General features: G+C 41.3%; 2 protein-coding genes, 1 long non-coding RNA gene and 2 other non-coding genes across 7 annotated transcripts in view; 4 read left to right on the top strand and 1 right to left on the bottom strand.

Annotated features, from left to right (window-relative positions):
- The window catches only part of LOC117227840 (uncharacterized), a 32,868-nt gene extending 16,465 nt beyond the window's left edge, over window positions 1-16,403 (bottom strand). The window contains exon 1 of one of the 2 annotated variants that reach the window (XM_033483364.2): window positions 16,033-16,403. The gene's annotated coding sequence lies outside the window, so the exon portion shown is untranslated. Of the gene's footprint in view, window positions 1-6,867; window positions 7,058-16,032 lie in introns of those variants that run through there. The other variant, XM_033483365.2, reaches the window with a different exon arrangement.
- Window positions 7,165-8,893, top strand: LOC143259978 (uncharacterized). The gene is made up of 2 exons (XR_013034043.1): window positions 7,165-7,286; window positions 8,583-8,893. It is a non-coding gene; the product is annotated as an uncharacterized LOC143259978 (long non-coding RNA).
- Window positions 16,404-22,326: 5,923 nt separating the features above from the next.
- On the top strand, window positions 22,327-24,933 carry LOC117227778 (tRNA N(3)-cytidine methyltransferase METTL6). Of its 2 annotated transcripts, none has more exons than XM_076524343.1 (9): window positions 22,327-22,923; window positions 23,018-23,163; window positions 23,251-23,394; window positions 23,472-23,643; window positions 23,844-23,884; window positions 24,075-24,137; window positions 24,326-24,389; window positions 24,576-24,641; window positions 24,822-24,933. In XM_076524343.1, exons 1-4 carry the CDS (start codon window positions 22,546-22,548, stop codon window positions 23,629-23,631), a joined length of 828 nt encoding a protein of 275 aa, XP_076380458.1. In that variant the 5' UTR covers window positions 22,327-22,545; the 3' UTR covers window positions 23,632-23,643; window positions 23,844-23,884; window positions 24,075-24,137; window positions 24,326-24,389; window positions 24,576-24,641; window positions 24,822-24,933. The 2 variants fall into 2 exon arrangements, with proteins under 2 accessions (XP_076380458.1, XP_076380457.1); XM_076524342.1 differs by having other exon boundaries at window positions 22,328-22,923; window positions 23,841-23,884.
- LOC117227883 (small nucleolar RNA snR60/Z15/Z230/Z193/J17) lies at window positions 23,688-23,773 on the top strand. Its single transcript, XR_004492177.1, has one exon. It is a non-coding gene; the product is annotated as a small nucleolar RNA snR60/Z15/Z230/Z193/J17 (small nucleolar RNA).
- LOC117227882 (small nucleolar RNA snR60/Z15/Z230/Z193/J17) lies at window positions 23,927-24,010 on the top strand. Its single transcript, XR_004492175.1, has one exon. It is a non-coding gene; the product is annotated as a small nucleolar RNA snR60/Z15/Z230/Z193/J17 (small nucleolar RNA).
- Window positions 24,934-26,563: the final 1,630 nt, after the last annotated feature.

Below are 26,563 nucleotides of genomic sequence, written 5' to 3'. Positions count from 1 at the left end.
GTATCGCGCGCAGCTTTCGCATTATCATCAAGTTTATGCTCGTATAAAAAAATTACACGAACATCGGTTGAATTCATATCCTTACGAAATTCGGAACGAATAACAAAATGGAACGCTTTTGAGAAAATCTTCTTCGTTGAAACGTGACTCTGGCAATGGACGGCGCGATTATAAACGAGATTACGCCAAAAGCAAAAGCATAATGAAAACAGGAAGACGAACGTTCGCATGTAAATAGAATCCGACATTTCACATGCACCAACCTAATATCAGGTTCAAAATGCTCGTCTCGTTTATTGGCAACGCGAATAGAATCGTATTTCAAATCAGTCCAGCAAATGATGAAACGCTGGCGAAAGGATAACCACGCTGTTTTCACATGCTCGTGTCGACGCCAATAATTTTGAGAGTCGCACATTGCGAGAAGCATTTTTGGCAAAACCTAACGCGGCGTAAATACAGTAAATTCTCTCTACGATTATTCGAGCCTCGCACCTCGTTTTTATAATTGTCGACGATCGTCGACTATAAAAATGAATCCCGAGGCTCGAGTAATCGTATCTCCTTTTCCCAAATAGCCGATTCTTGTTTACAAGCCGAAGAAAAATTCGGGAGAATTTACTGTACTATCGTAGATTCGTAACAATCGTTTGCCGGTACTTTTGCGTCATTAGAAACGTCGATTATTATTTATGCTTGCATCGGTAGATCTCTGTATATTGTCCAAACTCATCGCATGAATTTAAGGTACGAATCACGTTTCAAGAAAAACGTCACGCTTCGTATTTCTACAGATATTACTAAGCGAGGAACCTCGCTTATTTAAATCAACGAATATTCGAGCAAAATCTCTAACAAAAAACAAATATAGTTTTATTCAACTGCAATTACCATGCTCTCACAATCGGCTCTACAAATCCATAGCTTTCCATAAGCATCCATGTACAGGCACTACAATTCACACCCGACAATTACTGTCGATGATTCTAATCGTACCGTGTTACGTTGACCTTGGAATCTAGCATACAATAATCTAATTAGCTAACAAAAGAGAATGCTACTCGACTCACTGATTCGATTAACACGAGTTAAGGAATTAATGGGTGCACTGGCAAAGTAACGCCCCGATCTCCCTTCGACAGTAAATTCTCCCCAATCGACGCTCAGATTGCGCACAAAAATGGACAATTTTGGAAAAGGAGATTATATTATATATAGCCCTATTAAGCCTATTGCGGCTCGTTTTTATAATTGTTGACAATCGGTGACTACGAAAACGAGCCGCAGGGCTCGAATAATCGTATCTCTTCTCGAATTGTCTATTTTTGTGTACAATCTAGGCAGACAAAAACTCTTAAAAACTCATAAAAAACTCTAAGGAAGTTTACATAATAATAATAGTAATAATACACTGTAATATACGCTGTAATATAATACGATCGTTCGATCATTCGCTGAAAAAAAAAAGAAAAAAGCTACGAAAAAGTTGCGCGAAAAGAGTCGCGTGCATCGCTTCGGAAACATTCGGCGCGACGGTCGCGATTGAATTTAAACACGGATCGATTCGAGTGTCAGCGGAGTTCGAACGCGCGTGTCAGATATCCATTCGTGAAAATGAATCGATGCGACCGGTCAAAATTCTTTGTCTCTTTGGGTCGCGTGAAAATCTCGTGTTTCCGGCCGCGAACGGCCACGCACGCGCCGATCCGACGAACACGCTGGAAATGAGAGGTATGTACCCAGAGATGGGCTCGAATTTCAAACGAAATACGAGATTTCGGGAAGCTGGCTCGAATTATTCGAGCAAGTCCGTTCGTGTTGACCCGCGACGTATTACGGTTTTTTGTCGTCCAAGAGACGGCGTGAACGGCCATTACCAAAATTAACAAGTTCCAACGACCGTTGCCACGGTGGCCGGGATAAGGTAAAGTCCCGCTGATTCGCGTGTTCGCCGCGGATTAAACCTTAGACGTTTATGCGGGACGTTTATGCGGGTTTTTGCGGTCCTTCGAAGCGAACAAGTGGAGACGATAAAAACGCGGGAAACATTCGGATGACTCGAACGCTCTACATTCTTCTCTTGTTGCAGGTACAGTAATGTCTCTCTAATTCGCGCTCAGATTGTCCAGAAAAATGGACAATTTGGGAAGAGGAGATACGATTGATCGAGCTTTGCGCTTTGTTTTTATAGTTACTAATTGTCAAGAATTATAGAAAAGGGCTACAAGACTCGAATAATCGTATCTCCTCTTCTCAAATTCTTCCGATGGAAGATACTAGATACTAGATACTGTCGAATCGTGGCATGTGCCCTCCGAATTGCCTTCGAATCGTATCACGTGGCCTCCGAATTGCCTTCGAATCGTGTCAGGTGCCCTCCGAATTGCCTTCGAATCGTGGCAAAAAATTAGAAATAAAAAGCTTAAGTCGTCTTTTTTATTCTAGCATTTTAATTTCGATCTCCGAACATTTCTAGTAGAAATTACTATATTTACATAGCTTGTCACATTAACGCTAGATTTCCGGAGCACAAAAACCAGCCGTTTAATATCAATTTATAAAAGTAACAATAAGACATTTATTCTGATTCTGAACAACTATTATTGTAACATTTGCCGTCGCTAACATATAAATTCAATAAATAACTCATAAATGTATCTTTACGATATGAATAATCGTAAATGAAAAAATTAGTGACCCGCCATTTTGTCGGGTTCCGTAAACCTAGCGTTAACACTAAACTTAAACCAAAACTAAAAGCTAACTAATTTACATAAACTTTAATACATCAATTTCCTACAAAACTGCCTTTATAATTGCAACAACATTAAAAACAAAAACATGAGACCGATTATCATCCAGAATTAAATAGAAAGTATTGCATCTTACGCAAACATCTCTTTAATCACTTTAGAATTCGACTTATCGACGCTGTAATCTATCCACACACACGCGCGCATACGCACGCAAACAGGCGTACGAAACGTGAAGTAAAGTCAACTCAGCTTCAGTTTGCCCAGAGATGAAAAAACGTCTACAGTCGTTGCACCTGCGAGCCGCCGGCCAATGGAAACAGGTGGTGAACGAGTGGCTTGGTTCGATTGCGTGCCAAATGATCGCAGAGCTAACTTTCTCTGGAATGCAGGCGCGGAAAGAAAGCACGCTGAAAGACAGATGCTACGAAATTGTAGAACCTTATCTGATTATCTCGCGAACAACGTTGGCCATTTTTCTGTAATGAGAATCCCGGTGAAAAGCGGACTGGATTTCGTTTTTTCGTCGGATCTCCCTTTTCCTTTTTTTCTTTCTTTTCTTTTTTCATCGCTAACGATCGCCGAGCACGAGACCGACGCAATTATTCCGATTTAATTTAATTGATCGATCGAACGCCGGCCGCGTTCGTTGCCTTATCGGTATCGCCTGGATCGCGCGAGTCACGCGTCGCCCAGTTTAGATCGGCGGGGCCGATACGAGAGGATTCCTCGCGGCGAAATCCTCGCATCGGTACGATCGATTCGAGGGAGAAAAGGGAAAGCGAGCGGCGTCTTATTTTACGCGACCACCGTTCCGATTACTACGTGTCAAATACTGCGGACGTTCCGATTACTGCGCCATTTTGGAATGTTATATTTCCGAGATATTTGCGCAACAGAGTTTCCTCCACGAATTTCTTGCAAAGCCATATATGAGCCGTTTATTTTGAAAGTGGCATAAGTCACTTTGTTTTTAAGTCGATCTATTTAAGGGTTTGCGTTTTAACACGTTTAAAAATATGGATGCTAACTTTCGAGAAGATTTACTTGTATTTGTTATCTCAGGATACTGATATTTTTCTCAGTATAAATAATTTCGTATAAACATTAAAAAATCACCACTTTTCATTACGGTAAAGTGACTTATGCCACTTTCAAAATAAACGGCTCGTGTGTTCCTTAGGGTAGCATAATCTTACATTTTTCCTTTTCTTTATATCGTTTGATATTTGCTGTTCTCTTTCCTTCGACTTCTTCCGTTGTACTTTTCCTATTTTCTTTGAAACGAAAACACGAACAGCTACAATTCCTAGGTTCATGATACTATCACTGTAGCACTTTACAAATTAGGTATAGGTATTCCAGGATCAAGCGTGTTCGAGAACTGCGCCGTATAGGTTAAGGTACGCAGTTCGGTAAAGCAACGCAGTTATGTCCACACGTAGTAAAAAACTATGCGCCAAATACGGTGTTAGTAAATGATACTTGAGGATAGACGATATCAAAGTAACGATCACTTTGTCTAAAAATAACGCTGAAACGAATAGTTCATTGTTAATTGTCAAAATATAATTGCCTTTCGAATCAGCGTTCAAAGTCAATAAATGAATGAAAACTGCGACTGCTGCTACTTGTATGTCATAAATTATCAATATTGAACGTATCGAAAATTGTCAGATTCATTTTTAGAAGATTGCACACTATAAAATATATATAGTATTATATTATATTATATTATATTATATTATATTATATTATATTATATTATATTATATTATATTATATTATATTTATTATATTATTTTTTATTATTATATATATTATTATATATATATATATAATATTTTAACCCTTAGGGGACCAAAACTATTTCCAGTTTACACACTGCCAAGTCCAGACTGTTCTTCGGACGAAGAGAAATTTTGTACTGAAAATTTTTGCATCAAATATAGAGAAGAGATATTCGTTTTTTTTTAAACAAAACTTCGTTGATATATTTTCATCGAAACGATCGTGCCTATTCTTCCAATGTTTCCTGCCAGATTTTACGGTTTTATTGATTTCTGCCGCGTGTATTGGACCCCCTTAAGGGTTAAAATATAAATTATAAATATTATTATAAATATAACAATATTTTAGCGCGATTGCGAGAGAAACTGTACCGCGAGCAACCCGATCCGCGCGCGTACGAACTTCGTCGCGCGCGTTACCAACTGGCTGCGTTTTACCGGGAATACACGCGCGGAAGCGGCAAACATCCGCGAAATTATCCGACGGGAACAAAACGGCGTGGATATCATTAATATTGATACATCCCTGTGCTCCGCGATTCCGGCGCGCCGGAGCGAGACGGAGTAAAAGGCGAGTCGCTTTGACATTTATTCGGCGAACTGGTTTGCGCTCCGCAAGCCCGTAAAAGACTTTCCCTCGGCGGCGCGCACATACGCGCAAGTAAACATACCGGCACAAAGTGCCCACACGCTGTGTCAACACAGCTGAAACAAATAAACACTGCTAGGGCAATGTTGTCTTCTCATTTTCGTTAATAATCAATGCACGGTTTTATCGAGGTCGCGAGACGAGGCATCCGAGGCGCGCGAAGTCAAAGACCTAAACTCACTTTCGAGATTACGTTTGCTTAATCCTTCGCAGTCGAAACTATTTTAATTCAAAGCATATTTTCCGATCTGTTTTTCCATTTTATAGGATTTAATTTGATTTATTCGCACGAAATCGAGCCTGCCGACAAGTGGAATACAGCAATGTCTCCCTAATTCGCGCTCGGATTGTCCAGGAAAACGGACAATTTGGGAAGAAGAGATGCGATTATTCGAGTCTCGCGGTTCGTTTTCATAGTTACGAATTGTCAAGGAATATAAAAATGAGGAGGCTCGAATAATCGCGTCTCCTCCTCTCAAATTGTCCATTTTTGTGCGCAAACTGAGCGCGAATCCGGGAGAAATTACTATACTTGCAATTTTTAGTTTTCTAGAATATAAACGAATCTGATACTGTTGCAATTATTTAGGAAAATAATTATAGCTATTTTTAGTGGCGCCTCACTCGAGTACAAAGGGTTAAAGAGAATCATCGTAGACTAGACTGGACGCGCTGTCTGAAAATTGACGCGATTCTCGTTGCTCCAGCAACATGTCTTTTTGTTTCATTTAAAATGCAACGAACATTTCACTCTGCGATAATGTTTCAGCGCATGTATCGTGTCTCAAATTGATACGCGAAGGATGGAAAAGTAAAAGTCGAGATACCGAGTCGTTTAAATGGAAAACCGTGCATTCAGCGGTATCGGGTATTGGCTAACGCATAGTTTCCCAACAAGTATGTTAACAGACGTTGGCCGCGGAGGTTCAGTTTCTAGTCAAGTCAGTTTCTTTATTTTCACCGTGACTGTACAACGCGGCTTTGCCGATTTACTGTACAGCGACTGGAATACTTCTTTTTTAATCATGCTTTTCTTACTTTCGGAATAGAAAGAATATAATAGAATTCTCGCTTTTTTATTGTTCCATCTGAGTCTGCAATGAAAAGTTTTAAAAATGCAAATACGCGTTGAAAATTTCATTTGAAATCAATTGACGCGTAGTCGAGCCACTGAAACATTTGAAAAATTACCTACTTTTGGTTGAAACTACTTTGATTGAAAAAACTGCGATTTTCGAGATCTTTGATTGCTCACAGCTCCTGTCAAGGTCAACCGATTTCGATGAAATTTTTAGTATACATATAAGTGACCAAAAAGTATCAAATGCATTTTTTTAAACTTTTATTATAGCCTCAGATAAAACAGTAAAAAGAACGAGAGCTTTTACATTTTTTTCTTTCTATTCCAAGTAATAACAAAATTTAAAAAATAGTATTTTGTTTATTCCACAGTGAACTAGCTCCACTAAAAATTACAGAAAAATTCAAGTCATTTAGACCAGTTTTAAAAGAGCTATACCGTTCCATAAAATCTTGACTCAGTGTTGCTCCTTACTGCATACACATTCATACAGAGGAAACTACAATAACGATAACAATTACACATTTTGCCGAGCTAGACTCGCTTTGCGACAACAACGTAACAGTACCAACTGGAAGTAAAATGATCTCTTACTTTCTACTTGTATCGCATTCAAAACAAAAGCGTCCTTTTCGTAGCTCCTGTCCCTCCCAGCGCCTCGCTTCACGCTCGAAAAGCATGGGAAACGAAAACACCGAAATAGGAGCCGTGACAGAAGATTGAGAAACTATGCGGCGAGGCTGACGATTGGCACGCGTTTCCTGCAGAGACTTTACGGGACTGGGTGGCTTCGTGGAACAGCGGCCGCAATTGCGACTCCATGCTAATAAGCAGCTATGTCATCTCTATTAATCGCGGCGCTATGCCAGCGCGAGCCGAGGCGTGCACCGGCTGGAATGCTAGGAGTGAAACGTATTACACCGTACGCGGGTTCGCCCGGCGACACTGTGCGAGTATCAACATGAACGCCGAGGATGGGTCTCTGGCACCGGGGACCTCCTTTCGAGTTCACGGTATGCACGGCTTGAGTCACGTTTCGCGGTCAGGTTGTCGAATTGCGGGAGTTTATACGGCTGTACTACTTAATTCCAACAGGAACATGGAAGTACATATCGATTCGCCGCCGCGCCGCTCCGTCCGTTCGCGAATCTTGCGGAACATTTCGTTCGCCAGATTAGAGCATAGGGTTAAATGTAGGTGCATTGCTGCGGTTTCTCAACGAAGGCGAACTTTGACAGAGAAAATAGGACCGTTTTACGCCAATGAATTTATCTCTCTCTCTCTCTCTCTCTTCTTTAACTTGAATACTATACAGGGTGTCCCAATAATGTCCGGAAATGGCGGGTTCCTCGGATCATTTGAAGCAGCTTCTTCCTTTACAAAAATGTTCTCCGAGGCACCGTTAACGAGTTATTAACGAAAAACAGTGACCAATAAGAATCGAGTACGGCTGACGCGAGGCGGCTCAGCCAACCGGCGCACGAAGCCCAGCTCCGCTCATTGGCTCGTTCGCCTCGCGCCAGCCGAGCTCGCCTCTCATTGGTCACTGTTTCTCGTTAATAACTCGTTAACGGTGCCTCGGAGAACATTTTTGTAAAGGAAAAAGTTGCTCCGAATGACCCGAGGAACCCGTCACTTTCGGATTGCGAGACATTTTTGGGACACCCTGCGTATTATTATTATTACTATTTTATAATTTAAGCTTGACATAACCTTGACATATATGAAATTTTGTAATTGTTAACAATCGGCAACTATAAAAATGAACCGCGATCTCCTCTCTTCCCAAATTGTCCATTTTTGTCTACAAGCTAAGGGAAAATTTGGGAAAATTTACTATATTCAGGTCGACGTGGCACTCGTACGACTGGTCGTCGTACCAACGATTGGTATCGACCCGGCTATTCTAAGATCCAGATAACGTTTTCTTATTATACTACGATCCCGACGCGGCGAAACTGATTTCCGGAGTTTATTTTTAACACGAAGGTTGAAGTTTCTTGCGATCGCCTGTTAGTTTGGCTAGTTTAGTTCCGTGGATTTTAATTGGATTAGCTCGAAACTTACCGGAAATAGTTTCCAGACGATATACTTCGAGGAACTGTGAATACCTGAGAAATCGAGTCAATTTAGTTCCTGTCTGACAATGAGCGCACACCGTGAAGCGTATTTCAGTACCGAACGATATAAATCATCTATGTTGCGTACCGCGATCTTCGTTGTAAGCTCGTTTCTGTTGTAACCTCAAAAATGCTTTGATCAATTGCCGCATATTTTTACACATTTTGAAGATGTGAAACGATTTTTAGGGTGAAACGAGGACTTGATCGGGTCGACGAATCTTGTGCAAGGACATAAAAATATTACCGAAGAATCCGACAAAGGTTATGGAGGTTAAGGGAGACAGCTATAAGGTCGCCTAAATCGATGCAACTTCGCTGGATTTCCTACGAAACTGCGGTCTATTAACGCGTCGAATGTCCATATACAAACATAACTGGGCTTTGTACGCCGGTTGTCCGCCATTTCCGGATTGCGAGACATTTTTGGGGACACCCTGTACAATAGTAATATACAATAATAACAATAATAATGATAATAATAATAGCAATTATGAAAACGAGACTTGCTCTTTCCAAGTCTCGTCCGTTCTTTCATTACAAGCTGAAGGAAAATTCGGGAGCATTTACTGTAATCCGGCGTTTTCCTCGAAAACGTAAGGTTAGGACGAAAACAGTTAGGGACGGGTCGCGGAAGAAATGTCCGCGATCGTTGTTAGTATTTGCTGATCTGCGAATTCCGCCGATGGAATTCTGCACGGCTCGTCCTCTGGAGAGAGACACGCAAGGTCAAACAGACTGTGCGCATAATGTTCCGATAGTGGGTCACGGTTCTAGACCCGCAGCGATCATCGAGCGTGGTCCGCAGCTAATTTCTCGCCGGACCTATTCGACGCGGCGGAATTTCTGCGAAAGAGGCGGCGGCGCGCTAATGCGGCCGCGGGGTGGGGGGGACTTGCTAGGCGAAACATTAGCGCGCGCACCGATGCCCCGCGCGCACCGACGAGAATTTATCGGCGAGAGGCATTCCTTCGGTGTAGCGTTCGGAATCTGAACGAGTGTAGACTGCCGGCCGCCCGAATGTCCGACACGGTTCGACCGATGTTCGGGCATCGTTCGGTACATGGAAACGCGTTTCCAATAGCAGATGCTCTGGGGCTGCGTAATTTATACAGATTCGCGGCGCGCCACGGTTTCCCCGCTATTTTTTTACGTGGGCCGGCTGTGTATATCCCGCTAGGAGAGAATTAACCGAGGCCGTGCTCGGATCGCTCGGCGAGAACCAGGAAGGCCGGCACGGCGATTTAACGGAGCTCGCTGGCCAGCCACGCGATTCTTTTCTCTATAATCGCAAGAATTATTAGCCGTGGAGGGCTCGCGCGGCCGAGGATCGCGTACACGCCGCGCCGCGCCGCGCCGCGATAAATCGGCGCGGAGAGCTGCTGCGGTTGCCCGCTTCTAGATGCTCGTTCCGAGACCGGGCGAACGTGCAACGGTACTACTCGCCGCTGACCGCGAGTAACCGTGTGTAAAAGATAAACACTGGACGCGCGCGATTGTTGGTTGCGTAACAGCCGCCGGGCAGGCGCTGCGACAATCCGCGAGAACGCGAATATCATCGCTTTCGTTTCCGATCGGCTCGCGTACGCTTCGATTTCTTTCCGAAGCTAACCGATTCGAGTGTTGTTGTTCTTTTAATAGTTTATTTTAACGGTTACGAATTTCTCGGAAAAATGTCCTAAAACTGCAATAATTTCATCCATAATATACTAAATTATTTCGATAAATATAAGTTAATTATAATAACAATAATAATAATTTTGCTGCTTATAATAATAATAATAATTAAAACTGCTTTTGCGCTTAGGCATTTTTGTATTGAACTTGCACTAATTTCAAATTCGTTCGGAAACTACGATAATCTCATTTGTAATCTGTCAAATTATTTCGATAAATATAAATTAATAATAATAATAATAATATAATAATAATTTTATTCGTATACACGGGTCTTCGTGCGACGGTAAATTTGTGCTTAGGCATTTTTATATTGAACTCGCACTAATTTCAAATTCGTTTAAAATGAACGATAATCTCATTCGCAATCTATCAAATTATTTCGATAAATATAAATTAATGATAATAATACTAATAATATAATAATAATTTTATTCGTATGAGCTGCGACAAATTTTCAATGTGCATATTTACAGAGAACGTGTTGCACTGTTCACGCCGCAGCCAGGAAAACACGATGCCACGCGAAAAAAATAAGCTGAAACTACGGAATCAAATATTTGCATGCAGTGTACGCACGCATACATATTTCGCGCAGCTTGAAACTTGATTATCAGGAAAACATAGCTACGCGCGACAAAACTTTTAACTTTATCCAGTACTTTCGCTTCACTTTTTTCGACTTCAACCCAGTTGTACCGCGAATACGTACAACTGGGACAGCCTATATAAAACAGAGCCTGTAAAACAGCCCTCGCGACGGGCAAGGGCAAAGCTACAAGCAAACGCCTAGTTAGCGGAGCGGGGCTATGTGACTAGTACCTACGTCACTAGGGCCTACGCCGATCGTCCGATGCTCACTCTATTTCGCTCAATCGCGACGCAGCGTACAGTCGATCTCTGTCACCGTCTTCAGCCAGTGACGCGTCGCTAGTGGTGGGGGGAGTCGTACGAGGAGCTAAGAAACGGACAACCGTTGCCCTCGCGAGTGGGATCGCTGCCCGTACGGGCAAGCTATCGAACAGCTCTGCTATAAGGCGACGAAGATGACACAGAATTACAGTAAATTCTCCCTAATTGACGCTCAGATCGTGCAGAAAAATTGACAATTTGGGAGGAGGAGACACGATTGTTCGAGCTTTGCGGCTCATTTTTATAGTTGTTGACAATTCGTAATTATAAAAAGGAGTCGCAAGCCACGAATAATCGTATCTCCTCTTCCCAAATTGTCCACTTTTGCGCGCAATTTGAACGTCAGTTAGAGAGACATTATTGTAACTCTTTGCACTCGAGTGGTGACTCAGAGGCACCGCTAAAATCGTTATATCGCGTTCCAAGATAATTTTTATATCGACAAAGTTTAGATTTAAAAAATTATTATGTTATAAAGAAGAATAATAAGAGAAATTATTAAAAAGAAATTGTTATAAAATGCACTTTGTCGTATTAAATAGAAATACTATAAGTCGGAGAAATTATTTTAGATTTATAATTAAATTGGCTTCGAGTGCAAAGGGTTAAGAGACTCTTTAACACTGGAACCGCCGATTTTTAACCCTTTGCACTCGAGTGCTGACTCTGAGGCGCCACTGAAATTGTTATATCGCGTTCCAAGATAATTTTTATATTATCAAAGTTTAGATTTAGATTTTAAAGTTGTAATAATTGTTATATGAGTCGCAAAACTTGCGTAAAGTTATCTGCACACAAAGTGCACTTTGTTATACAAAAAAGGATATACTATAAGTCAGAAAAATTATTTTAGATTCTCAGTTAAATTGGCTTCGAGTGCAAGGGGTTAATAAACAATGTATTTATTCGAACTTCGTACGATTTCTGTTGCAATAGACGAGCCGCTCACTTGCCAAATCGATTAACCTCATAAAACAGAAACTGGAGAAATTTGATGAAATAATATATGTACATTGTTTCCCAAAATTGCCTTTAAAATAAAAATTGAAACAAGCATTGTATAATGCATGAATACAGACGTAACTTACATTAGAGTACGACGTTAATCAGAACAGCTTCTGAAATAAATTATTTATTATTTGTCGTTTAATGCTGTCTATCCGTATTACTTGGGAAATTTGTTATAAATAAAATACAGTCGAACCAAGTGCTTCGACGCTTGAATTTAAAACGTTTCAAAAAGCGAAGTTAATCGATTCGGTCTGCGAACGGCTCGTATATTTCAGTATTTAAAGAAGAATTAATCGAAAAATTTGTCGCAAAAATTATCGGAAACCAGAATTATCGAAAGATCTAGTATTTAAACGAACCGGATTTAATCTTCGACCGCGGAAAAACGCGATCTTTCCGCGACAGACACGTTTCCCGTATCTCCGACGTTTTTCTGAAAAGACTTTTAGTTTACGTTAGTTTAGTTTAATTTCTGTCCGCGCGATTAACAGACTGGTCCACGGCTACGAGAATATCTGCGATTAAGATTTGTCGAAGTTGCAGGACGTGGAACTGATTCCCGTTTTTTCCAGACCCGTACCGCCGCCTCGCGTCATCCGTGTGTCGGTCCGTGTATCGTTTTCCGCGCGATGACATAATCCGCGCACCTGCCGCAAGAACGCGAGCCCATATGTTGGGCTCTTATCGTGTAGGAAGATTGTTAAGTAATAGAGCGAAGCAGCCGGATTTTTACGCGCGGCTGTAAAAGCGCGGCGACAAACACGGCGCGGATTAGAGTGCTCTATAGCGTTGCGCAACCGGTCGGGGCGCGGGCGCCGATTCCGTCCGGATTACGCAAACGATCATGCAGATCCGATTTGACCAGTTCGCAACCCTGCAACGTGGGCAACCAGCAGGTTCCCAGTCACGGGCGGCGCGCGATACCAGCCTAGAAAGTTTCGGGCCGAGCACTTTTCCCGCCGCTGGCTGAGAACGCTGAGAACGACACGCTCGTCCAGGAATGCGAACCACGACGGAATTACGTGCCATTGTATTAGCTTGGTGCGTATGAAATGTCGGATTTTTAAGCGAATACATAAAACTGTGTATCTTCTTTCAGAAGAGCTGTTTATTTAATCGAAATATGCTCCATTTGCGACGATACACTTTTCCTAACGAGATTTTAACGCATAGATGCCTGTCTCAAAGAAATTCTGATCTTTAGGATCGATAAACTCTGATATGGAATTTTTCAGACTGTCTTCATTTTCATACCGTTCAGCCCGTGAAAACCGTTCCAAATGTTTAAAAAAATGAAAGTCGGTCGGCGAAAGATCCGGCGAATAAGCCGGCTGCTGCAAAAGTTCATATTTTAATTCGTTTAATTTCGCAATCGTTTTGTACGACGTACGCGGCCGAGCGTTGTCGCGGAGAAGTATCGGGCCGTGCCGATTAACAAGCGATGGGCGTATAATTTTCAATTTTTCATGCGTTTCATCGATGCACCGGCAGTACTTTTCGGCTGTAATTGTCTCCCCGGTTCGAAGGAACGAGCAGCGAATTACTCCGGTCGCATTCGTTTCCACCGATGCTTTCGAAGCATCATTATTCACAGACGTTTCGAGCCTTCCACGCGGTTCATTTTCTAGGGAAAAATCAGCGGACCGAAAATTTTCAAAGCAACGCTGCACTTTTCGATCGTTAACAGTATTCTCCCCGAACGCCTGGTTTGTATCGCGCGCAGCTTTCGTATTATCATCAAGTTTATGCTCGTATAAAAAAATTACACGAACATCGGTTGAATTCATATCCTTACGAAATTCGGAACGAATAACAAAATGGAACGCTTTTGAGAAAATCTTCTTCGTTGAAACGTGACTCTGGCAATGGACGGCGCGATTATAAACGAGATTACGCCAAAAGCAAAAGCATAACGAAGACAGGAAGACGAACGTTCGCGTGTAAATAAAATCCGACATTTCACATGCACCAACCTAATATCAGGTTCGAAATGCTCGTCTCGTTTATCGGCAACGCGAATAGAATCGTTTTTCAAATCAGTCCTGCAAATGATGAAACGCTGGCGAAAGGATAATCACGCTGTTTTCACATGCTCGTGTTGACGCCACAATTTTGAGAGTCGCACGTTGCGAGAAGCATTTTTGGCAAAACCTAACGCGGCGTAAGTACAATAAATTCTCTCTACGATTATTCGAGCCTCGCACCTCGTTTTTATAATTGTCGACGATCGGCGACTATAAAAATGAATCCCGAGGCTCGAGTAATCGTATCTCCTTTTCCCAAATTGCCGATTCTTGTTTACAAACCAAAGAAAAATTGGGGAGAATTGACTGTACTATCGTAGATTCGTAGCAATCGTTTGCTGCTACTTTTGCGTCATTAGAAACGTCGATTATTATTTATGCTTTCATCGGTAGATCTCTGTATATTTTCCAAAATCATCGCATGAATCTAAGGTACGAATCACGTTCCAAAAAAAATGTTACACTTCGTATTTCTACAGATATTACTAAGCAAGAAACCTCGCTTATTTAAATTAACGAATATTCAAGCAAAATCTCTAACGAAAAACAAATATAGTTTTACTCAACTGCAATTACCATGCTCTCACAATCCGACATTCCACATGCACCAACCTAATAGCAGTTTCTCCGGCGTGTCGATAACGCCCGTACTCTACGCCGCGGCGGTGTCGCGGCGCGTTGTTTGTTCCCGTTAACGAAAATATTGGCAAAATAAATCGCCGGCCGTGTTTCGGCTTTCGACGTTTTCGTTGGAACATCGAGGTGCGCGGGCCCCGCAAGATCCCGCGAAAGTATTCCTCGGCGTATCGCACGAACGACTCCTTTGTTTCGATTAGCTGTTAAACGAGGATCGTCGCTTCCGCTTCGAAACCCGTCGATTATCGCCGCTGGCGAACCGTGTCAACGGAACGAAACTGTTCGCCGGGAATCCGTCGATCGATGCTCTCTCTGTTCGCGTTGCGGCACGCACCGTTCGCCTTGTCTTCGATCGAAAAATCTTTCCACGCTGCTTTTATTTTCACGCGCGCGCTCGCGCGCCCGCGAATGATACGGCACGTATCCCGCGCACCTCGCGTCTCTTTTTTCTCAAAGCTTGTCCACGGAGGTTGCTTGAAATATTAGAAGTTCCACGGCACTTGTATCGAAAGCGAAATTGCTGAAACCGATCCTGTTCCTCGACTCGAGTTTCCGCGCGTCGAGGCTGCTTTTCAATGTTTCGCTTTTCGATTCGATCTTTCAGCGATCTTTCAGCGAGATGTTGCTTCCCTTTCGCTTCGGCGCTTCGGGGTCGAGATTTTAGCACGCTCGGGAACTTCCAGGAACATCCAGGAACATCCAGGAATACATAATAATGCGAAATTACGAGGAAAAACGCGCGAGAACGACGCGTTCGTTCCGGCGGGTCGCTGACAGGGCGCGAAAGAAAGCCGCGAAATCATCGGCGAAAATCAACGCGATCGAATCGAATGTTTTTCCGCAGCTGGTTCGAAAACCACGTCGCAGAAACTCGCTGCCGCGCCGCGTTTGCCCGCTTTCGAAAGCGGGGTGGCGCGTTAATTGGAAATCGGCGATCGCGGCCCCCCGCGAGACGATCTCGTCGTTTATTATTCGTCGTGTTTCTCTGTGTAATTTTTTCCGCGCGTCACGCGCCACTTGTCTCATTAAATCATGCTCCAGTTCGCGTGCAATTAACCAGTTGAATTCGACGACGTTCGATCGAAATTGATCGCGAAAAACGCGTCGTCGCGTCGGATAAACGCGGCGACGAGCAGCGAGTAAAAATCGCCGCCGCCGATTCGCTTATCGAATCGTTCCGCGAGCCTCGAGGAAAACGAGCCGGGAATCCGGACGACGAATATCGTCGACGACGGTGCGACGTGGGCGTCGAGGTACAAGCGATTCCGACAACCGAACGAACGTTTCTCCCCCCGAAAAAGCGGTTAACGAACCGCTCGTAAAGAGAGGCGACCCCGGGGTTCACGGTAACAGGTACTCGACAGGTAGTCGCTACTCACCGGAATTTGACCTTCGAACCTGGGGATCCTCCGGGTCGAGCAGCCGGGGCACTTCCGTGGTCGCCGGTGGTCCGCTCGCGAAAAAATTCGGCGCACACGAAAGCGGAGTCCGCGGTGCCGAGAAAACGGCGGTTTTACGAGCACTCGAAAGTCGCAAGGCGAGCGGCGGCGACGGCAGGCGGCGACGCGCGTGTTTCTACGGCACAACTGGCTTTCGAGAATTCCCGCTTGGAATGCCCACGAGGACGAACGGTATAAGATGCTTCGACGCTGGCTGCCACGGCAAATGGAAAAGGCACGGCCGAGGCATCTTCGCCGCGCCTACAATTACCGGCGTAGACCTCCATCGCTCCGCGGCTACGCGCACTTCGGCGGCTTGATGAGCTCTCCGCACGTTAATGCATTAAAAAATTCCAGACTGTCTAATTACAACGTTTATTTGCGGCCGATTCCATCTCGACTCGGCGATCGGAACCGTGCACCGTCTACGCGCCAGCGAATTCCGCGCGGCCGCGCGTTTCACCGTTTCGAAATCTACGCGTTTTCTCGGACGAATTGTACCGCGGGCTTCTCGCCCGGTGCTAGGAAAACGTTCAATTTTTTTAACGGCGGCGTTGCGAGACACTTTCGTTTAGAAATTCTTTCGCGTTGGATTGTAGCACTTTGGTTTTCTATCGGCGATCGCGGCTTTCGAACACCGCGCGACGCTGACGAAATCGCGGATTTTTAATCGTTGAGACTTCGTAGCTTTCTTTTTTGCTTTTTGGGAGATGTCGGTTTAATTGGATCACTTCGATACGCTTTTCTTTGGCGAGTTTTTAACGTGTAATAGCAAATTTTTAAAGAGGTCTTTCGAACGAATATCGTATGCGGCAAAAATACAGAATTTTAAGTTTTTAACGCGTGAATGTGAACATTTGTGGAATCAATTTTCAAACTTCTGGTCTTTCGAGCGAGTAAACTCGGATCGTAAAGAAATCGCACGAATATTGTACGTAGCAAAAATACAGAATTTTAAGTTTTTAACGCGTGAATGTGAACCTTTGTGGAATCAATTTTTAAAGTTCTGGTCTTTCGAGCGAATAAACTCGGATCGTAAAGAAATCGCACGAATATTGTATGTGGCAAAAATACAGAATTTTAAGGAATTCTTTACGACAAAATTTAACGCTGGTAATACACGATAAAACCGTGAAATAGGTTACATTGTCGTAAACGATACTATAACGTGAGCAGGGGGACGAAAACATTCACACGTGATAAAAAGAAAATTTCAAATTGTAGGAAGAATAAAAAGAAGAATAAATAAATTATTAGATTAAGTAATAAGAAATAAAAAAAATATTGCACTAGAATGTTCGTTGAAATTTAAAAAATCGATTCTTCTTCTTCTTCTTTGTACAGTCCGGCAATTTCGTATTACACGACTCGATATTTCTATCTGGCTCGCGCTTTCTGTAATTCGCGCAGAAAATTTGCATTCTGAAAATTCACGAGTATTGATATTATTTTTCTTCCATCAAAGATTTTCAATTCTGCAAACTTTTTTCGATAGATAAAATGAACTTGTCGATAGAATGCACTTGTTGATAGAAAATGAAGCATTAACGGAAAGAGAAATTCGATCGTAGGATAGCAAATTTCATTTTTTAACCATAGAAAGCTTAACCTACTTCGAAATCGAATTTTCCCTTTTCATCCAGCAAATTTAACTTTCTTTAAAATACGATTCAGATCGCTACGAATCAACCCGACTTTCTATGAATGCAATGTTGCAGTAGTTGCTCGTATTACGAACATCGAGTTTGCTCGAAGTACGATGCATAAACGCATCGGTTATCAAGTTTTTTTATCGCACCAGTTTCTAACACTTTAGAAACTCGCGGATCGAGATGAAAGCAGTTTCGATCGACGAAATTATCGGCTGTAAAAAGTAATTTAAAAACTGTGCTAAATTTAACGAACGTTCTCGAGAAACGTATGGTCTAAGCTCGAATAAACTTCATTTCTAATTACAGGCATCGTCTGTAATTGATCGCGATGTATCTGAATGATTACGTCATTTCGATCGAGATCTCTGTAATAGATCTCTCGTAATAAAAATAGAAATAATAGAATTAAAAATAATAATAAATAATAAAATAAATAAATAATAATAAAATAGATCCATGAACGACGGTATCTTTTCCTATAACGATCAGGGTTAAACAAAAATTTCCCACGAATTAATCGCTTCTTCCTTTACACATTTTTGAAAATCTTTCCCGGGCCTGTGTTGAATTTTATAACAACAAATTCTTTATCGACTCCACTCGCATTATTTACATTCGACGGTAACTTCGACCCTATTCGATGTTAAACATTCCTTCGTCTAACGCATTTATTTATAATACAGTTTACCATTTTAAATTAACGGTGATTTTCTATCGACGGTATCTTTTCCTATAACGATCAGGGTTAAACAAAAATTTCCCACGAATTAATCCCCTCTTCCTTTGAACATTTTCGAGCACCTCACCCCGGAAATCTCGGCGTCCCTTTTCATTCATATTGAAGGCAACAGAATCGTTCTCGCAGGGGAGCGTTCTCTCTCCTCTCTGTCTGTAATTCATACTCATCGTTCCCCAGCACATAAATTGCTTTTGCGAGATCTCTATTTTAAATTAATAACGTTGCCGGCAGCGAATGCAAATGGAAGCTTCCGGCTGTAACAGAATTATTATAAAGTCGATGTAATTCAGTAGCGCGCCGGCATTTTCCGGGCCAGCGGTACCGAGAGAGAGAGAGAGAGAGAGAGAGAGAGAGAGAGAGAGAAATGATAAACTCCAAGGTATTTCTTAGCTTCCGCGCTAATGTAAAATATCGCCCGGGAAACATTTGTCCCGGTTACGGCGGGAATATGAACGGCCGTAATAGATGTTCTAAATCTACGGGCAAAGACGGTTTTGCCGGTTCGCGGGCAAAAAGAAACAAAGAAAAAAATTAATTTTAATTTGCTTAAGAGTACGGCCACGCTCGCCAGACGTTATTTCTTACCGCGTGTCCCATTCGCGCGAAGATATACCGTGCCATCCTGCATCCGGCCGAGGCAGAAGCGACGCGATAGGATTTCTGAAAACTCGTCTCTCCCTCTCTCTCCGCGTAATCAATTTCGCCGGGAGGGAAGAAAAAGTGGTCCGGTCGCTTAATGAGAACCGTCCAGCAGCAGGGGACTCGAAATTATGTAAATCGGGGAAAGCATTGGCCGGCCATGCCCGAGAAGGGATTCGTTCGCTTTTAATACCCCCGGACCCTTCTATCGCCGGTATACAGGGTGTCCCAAAAATGTCTCGCAATCCGGAAGTGGCGGACTCCTTGGATCATTTGAAGCAACTTCGTCCTTTACAAAAATGTTCTCCGAGGCACCGTTAACGAGTTATTAACGAAAAACCGTGACCAATAAGAATAGAGTACGGCTGACGCGAGGCGGCCCAGCCAACCGGCGCACGAAGCCCAGTCCCGCTCATTGGCTCGGTCGCCTCGCGCCAGCCGAGCTTGCCTCTCATTGGTCACTGTTTTTCGTTAATAACTCGTTAACGGAGCCTCGGAGAAAATTTTTGTAAAGGAAAAAGTTGCTCCGAATGAGCCGAGGAACCTGCCACTTTCGGATTGCGAGACATTATTGGGACACCCTGTACATTCTCTATCGGTCGCTTATTTTCCGACGCGTCCGCGACCCGCTAATGACCCGAGCGGGTCCGGGACCGGCGATCAATTATTTTTCGATGGCAAAAATCCCGGAATGACGCAGCGACCGCCACGAAATACATTACTTAAGGGAGCGCTAACGACCGCGACTCGTGAAACGTGTTTTTCATTTCATTCGGTTAATCTATCGCCGCGACCTCCGTCAAGCTCTCTCGAAGAAATTGTGGTCCGCAATGACCTACATACTACTCGATCGATTAATTTTCCTTCGGCCCCGTTCCGTTTGCAAGTTTTCGGATCGCGCCGCGTGCATCGTCCGCGAAATATTTAACGAGAGAGAGAAAGGGAGGCGCACAGTGAGCTGGATCGAGAAATTCAGTGACATTCTCTTATAACTTTTGAACCATCAAAGATATTGCAATGAAATTTTCACCAAAAATATTTAAAAAATAGTTACTTTCAACTATAGATAATTAACTTTTTTTTGCATTTGTCAAACAATAATTTGTAATTAACTTTCATTGACATTTCTTGTGAAAAAAAATTGTTTAAGTATAATGCTAATGTTATTTTTTGGCGTCAAATGTAGTGTTCGAAATGTTCAACTTTAAATTATCGTTATATATTACAATTTATGATCATTTTTATTAATATTTCCGCTTTCGAGGATAATGGACATTTAACAAGCAATAAAAAAAAAAATTGACTGGACATCGATATGAGAAAATTAGGTTTTTGTCAAAAAAAGTCACTAAAATCTTCGATCCGGCCAACTGCGCGACGTCGCGAGCGATCGGTATCGCGTTTGATAACAGATCGACGCGTGCGGCCCACGTCGAATTTTGCAGTAACGAGTTCTTTATCGACTCCGCTCGCATTATAATTGCACTCGAGAATTTCGTCGCGACGAGTGGCGCGTATGTTAACAAGCGGCCCGAACAGAACGGTTCAAGCACGCCTGTAACATCCGCGGAAAGCGGCTTGCGCGCGCGCGCGCAAATAGCGCCGAATTATTATCAAACACGGTGGTGCTTGCGCAACAATCTACACACGGTCCGTTGTATTATTTTAATTGTAAGTCCCTCGAACGAGCCAGAACACTTATCAACTGAATTTCAGTCACGGGTAACCCCTTTCGGCACTGTGTCATTGCGCGACAATGGCGGGCACACGGAGAAAATATTCATTCCGTTACGAGGACCGCATATTAATCGCGTCGAATAAGTTCGCGCGCGGAATTCATACCAATGATCATCGAGCTGTCCCCCGAGGACCATTAAAGCGGACGATTAAAATCGCCGCTAATTAACAAACTACACGCAAATAAGCCTGGCACCGTTTCAAGGGCGCTTCTCCAAAAAATTTTACCCCTCTCCCCTCTTCCCCATTTCTCCGGTGGAAATTAATTTTAAGATTCATTTCTGCCAAACGCAAATGTCTTGCATGCAATCAAATACGTCCCCAATAAGATCTAATTATAACATCTACGTCAGAAATTGTTCTCATGAAGTAGGAATGATTAGAAACTTTCCATCCGTAATAATTGTTACACGTGATGATTTTTTTGATGTTTGTATTTATTCGTAGATCATCCATCCATTTTTGTAATAAATGCAGAAAGTCCGCAATCTACTAATAAAAAAGAAAATGATCGAGAAAGTATGAAGACGTGGAAGCTCTCACAATTTTAGATCTCGTATTTTTTACCATGATACAAGAGATAATATATATATTTATTATATTATATTTATTTATATATTTATTTATTTATTTGTTTATTTATTTACTTATTTATTTACTTATTTATTTATTTATTGATTCATTCATTCATTCATTTATTTTCATTACATTATTATATAATTATTATATAATATATATCATTATATATAATCATTACCAAATTCTTCGAATACTTCACATAATAAGAAACCTAAATATAATAAATTCAGCAGGTGATGGATTCAAAATGATCCTCGAATTTGTCAAATCCATAACAGAAGATTTTTACAGTAAGGTTATGTCAGGATCCTGGAGATATTGAAGGATCATTAACAGAGAATTTTTAAAATTTACTATCACCACAAAAAGTCTAAAAAAGCTGCAAAAATGCTTAACACGTTAAACCTCGAATATTCGCCCCGAAAATTCTCACAATATTAAAGTCATTTAATTAATGAACCCGAAACAAGATAGTTAAAATCTATCTTTAACTCTTTCGCGTTCCAAAAATTCCAGTTACATTCAACTTATTCGAATATATCACGACACAAATGAATTTCGTTTTCTAGTTAAATATCGATGTCGTCCATGTATTACCGACACGACAGGATATTACAATTAATCCACTTCATTCAAATCGCATCATTACACGCCTGAACGACAGCATTGCGACGCGTGAACATTGCGCGGGAACAGTGTTGCTACATAATAACAGTGTTGCGCAACATATTTCGCTTCGTTACAATTCTCCTACAATTAATTCCATTGTGTCTCCGTTACAATACCTGAGGCAACGCTGAACGCGATTCAAATTTTCCCAGACAATTTCCTGACAATGGCAAGCCTGATGTTACTAGTCTCTGGGTAATTCCCCATCGCTCGAGAAACGGTGGGGCAGCAGCAACGTTACGCATGTGCTCCTCGTTCATTTCCTTTTGGGACGCTCGCTGGACCTGTCCTCACCTACTCCGCCGTTCCAGTAGCCGTTGCACACCGTTTTCGTGCAAATATTTCGCTCCATCGTCAGAAATTAAGCTCACAGTTTGAGGAATATTCGCGGAATGTTCGAGCGGCCTCGTAATTCGCTGAATTACAAGTCACGTGAAAATGGCTGAATCGACAGACCCTAATGGTGAGTACGTCGACCACGTGGCGAAGCATCTCACCGAGGAGGAGACAGAGAAAATGCGGAAACAGAATTCGCGTTTGGTCACCGAATTTCGAGCCGATCAATTTGAGAAATACGCCAAGAAGCATTGGGACCTGTTCTACAAGAGAAACGAAACGAGATTCTTCAAGGACAGACACTGGACCACCAGAGAATTCAGCGAGCTTCTGGGCTTAGGGTCGTTGGAGGATCCGAAGGTCATTCTCGAGATTGGCTGCGGCGTTGGAAATTTCGTGTATCCCTTGATCGAAGACGGACTGAATTTTAAACAAATATTTGCCTGCGATTTGTCTCCCAGAGCGGTGGAATTCATGAAGGTATATATATATATATATATATATTTCTTTCTGTATTTATTGCACTCGTGTTCTCTGTGTCCACGTGGTCTTCATTATATGGTACATTTTTCAGGCGCACGCATTGTACGATCCAGACAAGATGAAGATCTTCGAGGCCGATGTTACCACAGAGGATTGTTTCGCAGACGTGAACCTCCCTGTGAATGCGGCGACTTTGATATTCGTTTTGTCAGCCATTCATCCCGAGAAATTTCGGAGGTAAATGCTCTTGGTTTCTTCGTATTGTCGTTTCTTTTCTTTTTTATAGTAGTGGGAACTTAAGTAGAAGTTTTTATTTTATTCCAGAGTTATTGAGAATGTGTATAGAGTTCTTGATGATAAAGGAGTTGTACTTTTGAGGGATTATGGTCGATATGATATGGCTCAGTTGAGGTTCAAGCCAGGACAGAAGATCAGTGAAAATTTTTATGTAAGACACGACGGAACTAGGTATAGTTTTTTGATTCTACTCTTGTTAGAACTTTCTTTTAAGTTATGTTTTTAATTGATCTCTATTTTTATTCAAGGAGTTACTATTTCACGATAGAGGAAGTAGTGGATTTGTTTGAATCAATTGGTTTCAAAACTTTAACATGTGATTATGTGAAGAGGCGTACTGTAAATGTGAAAGAAAATATAGATGTGGAAAGGATTTTCGTGCAAGGGAAATTTGAGAAGTCTCGATGACTTTAAGCAACGGTATGTCTCACCTGAGAGTGTTAAATAAATAATTCTTGTTTGGTTAACGATATACATGATGATTTCATAGTTCAACTGATTTAGATTGAAGAATGCTTATAATGTCTTTCGCTCCTATCTGATAACATTATCTAATAGTAATAGGTTAAGCTTGTATGGAAACAGAAAAATATATATTCTGCACTTTTGTATTACAGCAGACAACGTATTGAATTCGAAGTACAATGGACAACGAATTCGTGTGAGTATGTTTCTAAAATATATTTTCAATATTTACATGAATATATATTCTATGATGAGTCCATAGTTCAACTGATTTAGAATGAAGAATTTTCATAATGTCTTTCGCTCCTATCTGAGAATTTGATATTAACAAACCAGATTGCCATCAGTAACAACACGCTTCTATATCGTGATCTTTTCTATTACAGGCAATGCTGCTAACTGAGTTCAAGGAAACACAAACTGAAACTAAACAATGGAAAAAAATGAGAGTGCGTTCCCAGACTTCTTGTATTAATTATTAATATATATAACTAAGGATGGCATAATTTTATGATATCATAGTTCAACTGATTCGATTTCATGTGTATTAATGTATCTAGCTATCTAATTGTATCTAACATATTTTATCATAACATAATTAAAAAATTAATTGATATATATATCCTATTTTTTGCAGCGCCTGAATATTTTGGTTGTAGTAATGCCCTAGAAGTATACAGGGACTTTCTCTAAATATACTAGTAAGTATCATATAAACAAAATGTTACGTCTTTATTGTTTCATATTTCAATGATGTATAACTTTAGTTTGATATTCAATGATATGGACTTTTTATATATTCGTCACTACCTCTGAGAAAAATATATAATCTATAAGAATTTTTATTCTCTTGAATCAGTAAAGTCTATATGACTACTTAATTGCAGATAAAGGGACAATATCGAAGCAAAAATGAATTTGACAATATCAATAAGACTTCGACTAAAAATAAGGTACCACTATTTTATAAAATATTTTTAATGTATATATGATAATAGTGATGAATAACGATTTTGCCATGATTTATCATGCCATGATTAAAAAATTAGCTCTATCTGAGATATAACGTGTTTAATCATTCTTCAGATCAATAAAAATTTGTTTTGCGAAATAATTCCTTTTTTGTTTAACAGATTACGTGTGGAAATCTACCGAAGAAGATAAATACAATGTGAACCTAATTCTTTGTAAAAAATTACAAATAAAGATTATTTGATACCCAAAATAAAAATATGATTAAGCTTTCTTCGATCACTGATTGAATTTATTTAAGTATCTTAAACATCTAAGAATAGAATTTATTACAATTCTTTGTATATACCATTTAAGTAAATAAAATTTTGGAACAAAAAATATTTGCCATCTATTGAATAGTTATCGAATTAATTTTATTTATTAGAAAAGTGCTAAATTTGTTTAAAAAAGGATCTTTCGATTTTAAAGTGCAATAGTAGCATCAACCAAACGCAGTACAATTTTTACATTTATAATTTATAATTTACATTAAAATCGGCAGGTATCATATACCGATCTTTCGTTACTATAGAGAACCATGATTGATATGAAATGAGAAGTTCAAAGCTTATCATAGATGAATGACAATGGCGTGTTATCTAAGACAATAGTAATTGTGAAATCGAGTATGTTCAATTAGTCATGCGGTGCAGTTCCATTAACAGCCGGTCACCTTCGCTACATTAAAATTCATAAGAAAATATTTATAGGATGCCGACGTTATGTGACAGGGAAGGCATTGAAATCGGAGCCGCTAGGACGAATAAATTGCATCGGGATTATTAATTAGGCAAAAAGATGCCGTGTTCTCGTTTCGTTTTGCCAATGAAACCGAACCGGACAACGCACGAAAGCTTTATAATGCACGAAATTTACGAGCATTCGCGCGTTGTCCTCTGTCCAAAAAAGAAATGATTGTCATTAAAATAGGTTAGTTCTCGCGACAACAATCGACCGCTTTTTTTCACTTAATTGAAAAACGCTGCATTTCGAATATTCCTGCTAATGGGCTTCATTTTTTTGCCGCATCCTCGAGAAAACATTTGGCTACCGAAAGATAAAAGCATTCGTTCGCATATATATATATACCTGGCGCCCATTTTCGATTTTTACGCCGACTCCGGGCCACGCTAAATCATCGTTATAAATGAGAAATTTCGGATGCAGCCTGTGCTTGGATGACATTAGAAATATTTCAGCCTTCCAAAATTTTTTATTCGGCCATTAAACATATGCTAACGAAGCCACCCGATGACAGAGCAAGGGAGTTCGGAGAAAGATCACAGTTTTTTGCCAATTTGAATTCTCCCGGTTGTTCCTACGCTGTTCGGCGTAGAGAAGATAAACAAAACAAACAGGCCCAACAAAGAATACCGCACTGAAAATTCACGGGGAACAAAAAAGGAAAAGACTCTTCTCCGAGGGATCGGTATGCGCGCGGCCGATCTGACGAGAGGCAACTAACTCCGGCTACGCGCATGCGCCACGGGGAACGTTAGACATTGGCCGGGATTCCCCATCGAGATTTAAATTCAAAGCAGCAAGGGCGCGCCCTTCAAAGAAACATTTGATGTTCCTCTTTTGCACCGAGAGAGAGAGAGAGAGAGAGAGAGAGGGAGGGAGTACGGAGACGTTGAAATAATCGTTTCATGAGATGAATTATTAAGTTCCGAGAACGTAGAAATCCTTGCGAAAACTTTTCGAGAGCAATTTCTCACGTTTAAGTGCCACTTTAAGTGTCCTCCCGTTCCTAAATCGTTTTTCAAGGAACGAGTATGTTAATGCGGAGCATCGAAGTTCGAGCTCGATTGTTTCAAGTAAAAAACTATCGAAATTGGGCGTCCAATGTTATCTTATAGGT

This window comes from Megalopta genalis, chromosome 8, assembly GCF_051020955.1.
Source record: "Megalopta genalis isolate 19385.01 chromosome 8, iyMegGena1_principal, whole genome shotgun sequence".
NCBI lineage: Eukaryota > Metazoa > Arthropoda > Insecta > Hymenoptera > Halictidae > Megalopta > Megalopta genalis.
This window is presented reverse-complemented; position numbering and strand designations above follow the sequence as displayed.